The sequence below is a fragment of the Haplochromis burtoni genome, unplaced genomic scaffold (genome assembly GCF_018398535.1).
Source record: "Haplochromis burtoni strain Fernald_Lab_line unplaced genomic scaffold, NCSU_Asbu1 Contig_2407, whole genome shotgun sequence".
Classification (NCBI taxonomy): Eukaryota; Metazoa; Chordata; class Actinopteri; order Cichliformes; family Cichlidae; genus Haplochromis; species Haplochromis burtoni.
In genome coordinates, this window is record NW_024584768.1 from 1 (window position 1) to 10,755 (window position 10,755).

Below are 10,755 nucleotides of genomic sequence, written 5' to 3' on the forward strand. Positions count from 1 at the left end.
GGATGCATTTGTCGCTGCATTTGGAGGAGTCTTTGAATTTGGACAGTCTTCATTGCGTCGCTGTGATGTTTGCCTTCAAACGCGGCCTTCAAAGCATGCTGCCCCTGAATTTGGACACAGTCAGAATCAGAAGAAAGCGCGTTGCTAGGACTAATTGGAGGCAAATTTAATTTCAAAAGACTATCTCCCAGCCCATTGTTCCTTCAGTCACTTTCAGTCATTATGCAAATGTACTGTTTATAAGATTGGTGAAACCTGCAGTTAGCTGAGACTGAAGAAGTAGAAACGTTTCTCCCACTGAAAATGCTACATCCAGATGAACAGAATAAACTTTTGGGGATAGGGTGAGAAGTTCAGCCATCAGGGAGGGGCTCAGTGTAGAGCCGCTGCTCCTCTGGATCAAAAGGAACCAGTTGAGGTGGTTTGGGCATCTGCCTCCTGGGCGCGTCCTGGGTGACATGTTCCGGGCATGTCCCACCGGGAGGAGGAACCCGGGGCAGACCCAGGTCACACGGGAAAGATTATGTCTCTCGACTGGCCTGGGAACGCCTTGGTGTTCCACCGTACAAGCTGAAGGAGTTGCCTGGAGAGAGGGAGGTTTGGGCTTCCCTGCGGCTGCTGCCCCCGCAACCCGACCCCAGATAAGTGGAGGATGGATGGATGGGATGGACCAGCAACATACAAGATATTTGTCACAATTTTTTTATAAATAAAAAACAAAAAAAAGCTGATATATATGTAAATATAACATTTTGCAGAGGATGTCACAATTTATTAATAAAAACACAGTAAATAGTGGTGACAAAAATTGGACTTGAAATCATACATTTAATTTATCTCTGTCTGTAGTCAAAAGTTACAGGAAAACCTTCAACTGCCCGATTTGTTATTGAAAAAGACAAAATTTAAAAAAAAAGAATAGACAAGAATAGGAGGTTTGTGGGTAAGCACAGGGATTTGAACACAATCAATGACAGGCCGCTCTGGTCTTTCGGGAGCTTTCATTTGATCGTGATTTCCACTCATGACTTCACATATAATATCCAAGCACAGCACACACACAAACCACTCCAGCTGTACAGATACCAAACACAATATGTAGATTACTTGTGGTCGGAACAACATATATGTTCTGAGATGAATAAATTATTTCCAAATTGATGATGCAAATATTTGAAAACTAAAATAAAGTGTCTTGTAGTGCTATAGTATTATAATATTCTATTTTATTTTAGTTTTATTTGGAGGAGGATGGTCTCCTCTGTAGGTGCTGAAGTCAGCTGTGCACTAGATGGCACCTCTGGACAACCAGAGGCCTCCATGTGTCATTTGAATCATATGAAACAAGCGTCAACACAAAAGGAGTTTATTTTATGACAAAGAGACGAGAGCAGAGCAAGGGAAGAATCTGACCTAAAAGGTAAACCCAGCATTGAATACACCTGTAAACATATCTGTCAACTGTTTATTTCTTGAAAATCATCTTGAGGATGTTTCTCATTTTTTCTTTTTTCTGCTTTCTGCAGAATAACTATTGGGTTTAGGTGTGCAATTCTCACCTGCAGCAAACTCCAGAAGTCAGTCTTGACTTTTTTATGAAGCATTGGTGGGCTGTAGTTTTGTTTTGTTTTTTTCATGCAGCAGAGTAGAAAACACAAATGTGCAATCTTGTGAAAGCAATTTGTGTGCACACAGCATGTGGATAAAGGAGTGTGAAGTTTGAAACAATTAAATGCTGCGTGTTGTTTCTCAGTAGTGCACAGATTAACCAGATTTAAGTAGCTTCCAGTGAGGAATATGCATTGTTTAGTTAACTACTTAATTAGTTAGTTAGTTAGTTAGTTAGTTAGTTAGTTAGTTAGTTAAACATGTTGTACCCAAGTGTTAAAAGTCAAGAAAAGATTCAGTGTATGTGCACAGTATGTATGTATGTTAGAAATGGAGAAGAAAGTGAACTTTTAAATCGCTTGAATTAAATTCCTGCAGGACATGTTCTGTTTCTAGCTTAAATTAACTCTCCGCCATTCCTAAAATTACTTTTACTGAAATATCAGCTTGTTCCGCATGATAATTTTGACTTCTTTTCTTGAACATTTTCACACAGCCAACCTTACATAATCTATCATGTCTTCACATTGGGAAGCAAAATCTGAGTTTGCAGCACCATATATGTCTTGAAAGACGTTCCAAAAGAACTTGGAGGCATTTCAAATTTTGACAGTTTGCAGCACATGTAACTGTGATTTTCAAAGCTGGCAAAGTTCTTGTACTGCAATTAATTTTAAGTGGTGTCTAAATTCTGGGTAGTCTCAAGGATAGGAGACAAACTATACTGTAAGTAATTTTAAGTATTGCATAATGTCTTGTTAATTTTGTGGAAAATCCCTCCATCTTACAGTTGTTGTTTCAACTTGTAAATGCGTTATCATTTTAGAGATGTGGGCTGTATAATGGAGCAGAGTAACATTGCTGGTTTCTTACAGGAAAGGAGACCCTCCTTTGTGAACAGTGATTGTAAAAAACAAACAAATTAAATTAGACTTGGCTCCATCATTATAAGGTCATAAGCCTGCAAATTTTGTTGGTATTAAGTTTTTCTTAAACTTTGGTAAGGGAAAACAGTCCTCAATCTCATGCACATCAGTGTAGTGAGTATTAATTACAGATGTTTAAAAAAATGATGTAAAAGGTCAAATTATGCATTTCATAATATGACCAACACCCTGGAAAATACAACATATTTTCAGAGTAAGATAGGAAAATATTGTTTGTTTTTCTGCAAAATTACCATGAAATTAGAGAATACTTCAAATTACTTATGCACGACTTAAGTTACTTAATTTATTATCCTTGTTCATGTAAAAACATAAACCCTTTATTCTGGTCTGCCTACGTTTAAGTATTTAAGTGCAATTACATTATAATTTTAAATGTAACACTTGAAATTCATTTAATTACAGGAATTCCCCCCTTAGTTGTGAGCTGTATTATAAAGTGCTTCTTAAAACCTCCATTATCAACCTTGTTTATTAACACAGGCTTTCTGCTTCAGTCAACACAGGTCCCGAGGAAAAGGTAGAAGACCAATGCTGAGATATGTTTTAAGTATTCCAGAGTGTACTGTTACAGTTGTTGTTTCATTCCCAAAGTGTCAGCTGTTAAACTTTAAACTCATCAATTTGAACACAAAGTTCTTAGAAGGCATTCAGGTGTGACACTCTTACACACAGAGATTTTAAAGGGCTTTATTTCTTTATTATTGGACAAATTAAAGTGAAATCATTCTCTGTATTGAATAGTCTTTACTACAGTGCTGTAACATATGACAGCTTTAACAGAACATTAAACCAAGCATAACAAACAAAAGTACATATACATGAATTTTCTGCATTTATTTTAGCAATTTATTGGCTTCTTTAGGTTCTATTACTTAAATACAGCTTAACAAACTGCATCTGAAAATTATCTTACCACAGCTCAGAATCTATATCATAAGGATACCTCAATAAGACAGAGTGTGAACTTCCTGCTAGAGAAGTTTTCTTCACAAAGTTTAAGGACAAAACAGAATGTAAACAAACAAAGATGCTGGTATTCTGTTTAAGTCTTACTCTGCTCTCTTTCCTCCTTCATCTCCACTTTTGTTTTTTCACTCACAGCTCAGAACCTCATGTTTGTTCTGATTTGAAGGCACCATGAACAACACAGCAAACCTGACACCTCATCAAGATTTGTGGCGCAATGTGACGGTTGCAAACACCACCTCATTTTACCGTCCTGCTGTGGACCCAGTGATTGGCAATGTCATTACAGTAATGTTTACAATCATAATCATCATCACCATGGTTTCACTTGGATGCACCATGGAGGTGTCTAAGATCAAGGTGACCAAGATCAGCAGTGAATGCGAATGTATGTGTGATTTGTCTATATGCAGAAAAGCATTGTGACAAAGCTTGAAAAAATTACACGTAAGCAGGGTTTTCGATGATGTCCTTATGCCTGACAACATATTCCAGTTCCTGCAAGGAATTGCTGAGCATGTTGAAATATAATGGATAAAATACGTAATGAACATCACCATTTTTTCTAAGTAAATATAGTTGATGTGAAATTCTCACCAGATGTTGGTAGCAAACCATTTGATCCATTCATGAGAAATGACGCAGGGAAAAAAGTAGCCAACTGAAATCAGTAAATAGAAAGCAATCCTGCCGCTTAATGCAAATCTATTTCACCTGGTTTAGTCCCAAATGATTGCCTATAAAAAGGTGTCTCATTACCACACAAGAAGCATCAGATGAAGGGTAAAACCAACAAGATTTCTCAAGACCTTCGCAGCCTTATTGTTGCAAATCATAGTGATGGCATTAGTTACAGATAAATGTCTAAACTACTGAAGATTGCAGTGTAGCACTGTTGGGGCCATAATTTGGAAGTGGAAAGAACATAATTTCACCATAAACTGCACATGACCAGGTACTACCAGACAGACGAGTGAGAAGAAACATCAGAGGAGGCACAAGTGTTTCAAAGAAAACAAGTAAAAACACTCAACTGCCATGGTTTGTATGTACACCATACATACCTCAGCACACAAGACTCCATTACTGAAGAGAAAGCATGTTAAAGCATGTTTAAAGCTTGCTAAAAAGCATTTAGACATGCATGTGAAATATTGGGGGAATGTAGTCTGGTCAGGTGAGACCAAAACCATGTTTGAGGTCAAAAGGCACTGCACATTACCCCAAAATCAGCATACCGACAGTGAGGTTTGAAGGTGGGAACATCATGGAGTGAGATTGTTTTTCAGCATACGATACTAGCAATCTTCGTATAATTGAAGATGAATGGAAAAATGTACCGAGACATTCTTGATAACAATCTGCTGCCATCTACCAGGATGATGAACGATGAAGGGTGGACGTTTCAGCAAGACAGTGATCCTAAACACAGATCGAAGGAAACTGAGTTTCTTTCTCTGAAACTAGACTGGCCCAACAAGTCACCTGGTTTGAATCCAACTGAAAATCTGTGGTAAGAGCTGGAGCTCAGAGTTCATAGAACCTTCAGGATTTGAAGACCATTTATGTGGAAGAATGGCCAAAATCACACCTGACCAATCCACACGACTAGTTTCTCCGTACAGAAGCTGTCATCACCAACAAAGACTTCTGTACGAAATATTAATAATTTTTCCCTGTGTCATTTCTCATTACTATACATAACTTAATTAATGGACATCTATGGCTTGATTTCTTTGCATGTGTGGATTGGATGGGTTGTTAACATCTGATGAGAATTTCATGTCAGTAGCACCTTTAGAAATATATTTACTTAGAAATGCTTATTTTACCTGTTGTAGATAATTTCTCCAGTGATTTCTAGGTGGGCATGCCTAGAAAACCTACAAAGGGAGGCATACTTATCACAAATCCAGTGTCTCAAAATATTAGACCATCACCTAAGAGCAGTCATTAAATTATTTACAACTTCTGGAACAGTTCTTGATTTATACACTCTGCTTGGGTCTTCCATTAATTAGTGCATCGTGGCACTCCTGAGGTGCTATGATGATTTGATAATGGACCTTAGCTCACCTGTAATTTTGCTTTGTTTTTTTTTCTCTTCCTCTTGACGATACCCCATAGACTCTATGTAGGATTCACCCAAGAGAGTTGGATGACCAGCCAAGCAAACTAGCCTAATAAAATGGTCATCATAAAAATTATCAGTTTTATTTCTGTGTGCAGGTAATAAGTCCTGTTAGAAAAAGAACTCTACATCTCCATAAAGATTGTCAACAGATGGAAGCTCAAAGTCCTCTAAAGTCTCCTGGTAGTCAGCTGAATTTGGATTTTCAATTCAATTTTATTTTATAGTGCCAAATCACAACAACTGTTGCCTCAGGGCACTTTATATTGTAAAGTAAAGACCATAAAGTTATACCGTTTACAATTGATAAAGTCGATTTGATTCTGTTTTTGTTCAGACAAACCCTATATCAAGTATACCCTTATACTCGATACAGGGGTCCACTCTACCCTACCCAGGGCAGGGTTACTGGGGTCGTACCCTGGAGGCAATCCTCTCACAGCTCCGAAGTTATTCCTTTAATTGGTAAGGTGCTGAATACCATCCACACCTGTTTGCCTTTGTTGCTGTCTAGGTGTTCTTCGGTCTTTCTCTTGTAGTCTAACTTGGCCTCACGGATACCTCTCTCTTCAGGTTGACACATTCTGTGCTAAGCATAAAAGTGAAGCTGTAAATTTACTAGTTAATCTTTGTTTAACCCTCACTTATGGTCACAAGCTATGGGTAATGACTCAAAAAGAATGAGGTCAAGGATACAAATGGGTGATTGAGTTTTCCTTTAGTGACAGGGTAAGGCGCTCAGCCAATCAAAAGGGACTTGGAGTAGCAGCGCTGGTCCCACACATCGAAAGGAGCTAGTTGTGATGTTTTGGGTATCTGACAAGGATGCCTCATGGATGCTTTCTAGGTGAGGTATTTAGGGCATGTTCGTTTTGGGATGAGGGTCTGTGGCAGACCCAGGACTCAGTGGAGAGATTATATCTCTCAGCTGCCTTTGTAATGGCTCAGTGTCCCCCAAATGAGCAGGAAGAGGTGGCCAGGGTGAGGCTAGACTATGCTTCTTTGCTCCGACTGCTGCCCCATGACCTGAACCTGGATAAGCAGCAGAAAAGAAGTGGATGGTTGGATGGAACAAAGAATTCATGGTTTGAGTAATTTACTCAAACTGGAATAAAATATAGAAATATTTTGAGATACTGGATTTCTGAACATTATCTATTGTAATAAATACAGAATATATGAAAGTTTACCCTTTTCAATTAAAATGCACTTTTTTATAGTAATCTTAGTTTTTAAAAAATATATATATTTCATTTGGCCTTTTTCTGCTTTATTGGATAGAATCAGTGAAGAAGGGACAGGAAAGTGGGGGCAGAGAGAGAAGGGGAAGACATGCCGCCGTGTTCATGTTAATATAAACACAGTGGCATGATACATGTTTGGTAAATTTATGATCAATTTTGCTAACTTCTTCTGTTTACAGAATTACATCATGAAACCTAAGGGTTTGGCTATTGCAGCTATGGCCCAGTATGGGATCATGCCTCTTACAGCCTTTTGCTTAGTTAAGGTTGGTATTTATGTAAAGTTAAATAAGATTACTAATATGCAGTATAAATAATACACATTTGTCTTTACAAAGTTACAAATTTACAAATACAGACAGTGATTTATGATTTGTGTTCCCCACAAAAATCTTTTTACAGGGATTCATAATAAAAAATGTGAAAATTACACTGAGTTAACCAAAAAGAAGAACCAAAAACAGATTTTTTTATGTGAGGAAAATGAGTGGAACAGACTCAGGTGCAGACCAGATGAATTTAGAATAAAAGTCACAAGTTTATTAACAATCACACCAAGTGAAACTATTTACAGTGCATGGGACTGAGATTTTGAGGGATCCAGGGATGGAAGGGAAACGGGTTCAAAAAACACAGACTCTCCAGTTTCACAATCCTCTTCAGCACTCACGCTCACTTTCACTCCACACCTCACTGCCAGACTCAGGGGAACAGATCAGGAAATAGGGATGGGTCCAGGGATTTATATACAAGTAAACGTAGTTAGAACAGACTAGAAATTCACATGGGAAACAGAGGTTAACAGAGCTGTACTGCCAAGTGTTACTCAACTCAGCTCAGGCAAACTGGCAATCAGGCAGATTCATGGCAGGTGGGCACGTGAGAGGAGACGGTATGGTTTCCAGGAGGTCCAGAGGGAGGAAAATCCAAGCGAGCCACGACAGTCAGGAAGGCAGGGCAAGGAGCGTGGTGAGTGTGAACCCCATGGTTTGTAAACTGACTGATGTAGTAGAACCGAACAGGACAAGCGCTGAAGAGTCACACGGCAGGAGATTAATCTGATAGAACTGAGAACAGTAAGGCAATGTTAAACCTGGGACAGACGAGCATGAACTTGATCACAAGGAGTCAGAGTTACCACAACAGTAGCTGGACAAACTGGTGGAGAGTGGTAGGCAGTGCTGGTTTAAGAACCCTACTTACTGATTGCCGTTGAAACGAGGAGCAGGTGAGGTGCTGGAAACTCCACCCCAGAGGACGGAAATCTGGAACTCCTCTAACAAAGAGGAACACCTCCCAGACACTCCCAAGGCACATGACAAAAGTTGCCCAGTATAATTGAATTTGTGTTGATGTACCAGTATATAATTGACACCAGACATTGTATTTTAGACTATTAGACATTGTTACTGTTATTTACAGCATCCTGCAAGAGGTTATTGGGATTTTGTGTTACAGGGGTTCCAGTTGAGTGATATAACAGGTGTGGTTGTTCTGGTATGTGGCTGCTGTCCTGGAGGAATTTTCTCCAACTCCATGTCTCTGGCTATACAGGGGGACATGAACCTCAGGTACACATGGGAAATTATGTAGTTGTAATACATTTATAATGACCAAAAAGAAGCTAAAAATGTCATTTGAAGTGATTAATGCTCAGGCAGAAAACTTTACAACAGTTATACCACTCGATTGTGTTTGCGAACTTTCTCACACTGTGTCTGCCTGTGCAGTTTTCAAATATAACACCAAGACAAGCACAATTCAGACAGTTCGGTTAGATTCTGGCATATCTCTATCTAATGTCCAGCACGTCAGTGGAATATTCCAGGAAGCAGGAATATCTCTAGTAAATTGTTTGAACATCAGGTTGACAAGGACATTTAGCGTTGTGCAGTTATGAGAAGGGTTAATGGGGTCAGTAAAATACGAGGAATAGGGAAATCATGAAGTCTGTGAGAATCAGATGTCATTTTTAATTCAGAAAGGCTAGTTTCCATAGCTCAGAGTAAAGCAACGTATTTGTCTCATCCTTGTCTTCTCCAGCATCGTGATGACTTCCTGCTCTACAGTGTTGGCTCTGGGTATGATGCCTCTCCTGCTCTACATCTACTGCCAGGGTTTCCCCAGCGTGCAGAACACTGCCCCTCATGGTGAAATTATGTTATCGTTGGTCTTGATCCTTGTCCCGTGTAGCATCGGCATCATCATCAAGATCTACAGGCCACAGTACTCGAAGAAGTTCACGAAGGTTTGTGCATACTGACAGGAGAATGAAGGTCAGACAGATCACTAAAACTGATTAACAGTGTTGATTATTCAGTTGGTAAAGGAATGGCAAATAAAGACTTCAATGACTCATATTTTAAATATTTGTTTAACAAAAAAAACCCCAAACAAAACGGAAAACCTGTAGATTACATCATCCTACAAATTCTAGAATTTGCAGATTTTTTTTTCTTAACTTGACACACAGAGAAACTGAATAACTTTGTCTTCAGACAAGTCTAAACATCTTTCTCTAAACTCAAATAATTCCTAATGATACCTAACGGCAGTCAGAGAGCTGTTGCCTAGCCTGTAGAGTTCTGTGCGTCACTTTGATATGCTTCCGCAGACCATCACTGACCCACCACCATACTAAACAGTATTACAGGCAGCATACTGTTTGCCATGGCTTCTCCAGACCCTCCACAGTGTCAGGGACAGGGTCCACTAGAGGACGACTGGCCCTCAGGCCACCCTTATGAAAGAGACATTCACAGAATTTTTTAGGGCTCTGACAGTGCTCATCCTGTTCCTTTTTGCACAAAGGAGTTACCTGTCCTGTTGATGGGTTAAGAACATTCTAAGGTCCTGTCCAGCTCTCCTTGACAGGGCCTATTAACTGGCTGCATACCACAGGCCTCCAAACACTTGACCCAGCTGTCTTATCAAGTTATAGGCCACTGTCGAACCTTCCTTTTCTTTCAAAACTTCTTCAAAGAGTAGTTGTAAAACAGCTATTTTCTTATCTGTAGAAAAAAAATGTTTATTAGAAGAGTTCAGTCAGGTTTCAGAACTCATTACAGTACTGAAAAGCCATTAATGAAGGTAACAAATGACCTTCTTATGGCCTCTGACAGTGGACTCACTTTTGTGCTTTTCCTGCTGGACCGCAGTGCAGGGTTCTGTCCTACGACCAGTTGTGTTTACATTATACAGACAATAACATTAAAGACATAGCATTCATTTTCACTGGACAGATAACACCCAACTTTATCTAGACCTGAATGACCTGTCATTTTCTGCTTCTAAATTCAGATAAAACTGAGTTTATTGTTCTGGGCACTAAAAATCTTAGAAATCAAGTCAAGTCAATTTGCTTTATTGTCATTCCAACCATGTGCAGTGGTACAGTAAAGAGTGAAATGAGACAAGAAGGACAGGCCCCTGCACGGTATGTACCACCGGCAGATAGAGGAGGTGGCTGATATCCAGAAATCCTACCAGTGGCTGGACAAAGCTGGACTGAAAGACAGCACAGAGGCACTAATCATGGCAGCACAAGAACAAGCTCTGAGCACAAGATCCATAGAGGCTGGGGTCTATCACACCAGGCAAGACCCCAGGTGCAGGCTGTGTAAAGATGCTCCAGAGACAATCCAGCACATAACAGCAGGGTGCAAGATGCTAGCAGGCAAGGCATACATGGAACGCCATAACCAAGTGGCCGGCATAGTGTACAGGAACATCTGTGCCGAGTATAACCTGGAAGTCCCGAGGTCAAAATGGGAGATGCCCCCAAGGGTGGTGGAGAATGACCGAGCTAAGATCCTGTGGGACTTCCAGATACAGACGGACAAAATGGTGGTGGCTA

The 10,755-nt window shown here is 39.7% G+C and overlaps 1 protein-coding gene across 3 annotated transcripts; it reads left to right on the forward strand.

Annotated features, from left to right (window-relative positions):
• The first annotated feature begins 1,357 nt into the window (after positions 1-1,357).
• LOC102295284 (sodium/bile acid cotransporter-like) lies at positions 1,358-10,309 on the forward strand. Of its 3 annotated transcripts, none has more exons than XM_042217642.1 (5): positions 1,358-1,420; positions 3,660-3,884; positions 7,079-7,165; positions 8,358-8,470; positions 8,943-10,309. In XM_042217642.1, the coding sequence occupies exons 2-5, from the start codon at positions 3,696-3,698 to the stop codon at positions 9,160-9,162; spliced, it is 609 nt and encodes a 202-aa protein (XP_042073576.1). In that variant the 5' UTR covers positions 1,358-1,420; positions 3,660-3,695; the 3' UTR covers positions 9,163-10,309. The 3 variants fall into 3 exon arrangements, with proteins under 3 accessions (XP_042073576.1, XP_042073577.1, XP_042073575.1); XM_042217641.1 differs by lacking the exon at positions 1,358-1,420 and adding an exon at positions 3,042-3,075; XM_042217643.1 differs by lacking the exons at positions 1,358-1,420; positions 7,079-7,165 and adding an exon at positions 3,036-3,075.
• Positions 10,310-10,755: the final 446 nt, after the last annotated feature.

Coding starts and splice junctions, on each gene's coding strand:
- LOC102295284 (XM_042217642.1), top strand. CDS start 3,696: ATGAACAACACAGCAAACCTGACACCTCATCAAGATTTGTGGCGCAAT. Junction 7,166..8,357: donor CAGCCTTTTGCTTAGTTAAG/GTTGGTATTTAT, acceptor TTTGTGTTACAG/GGGTTCCAGTTGAGTGATAT. Junction 8,471..8,942: donor CAGGGGGACATGAACCTCAG/GTACACATGGGA, acceptor TGTCTTCTCCAG/CATCGTGATGACTTCCTGCT.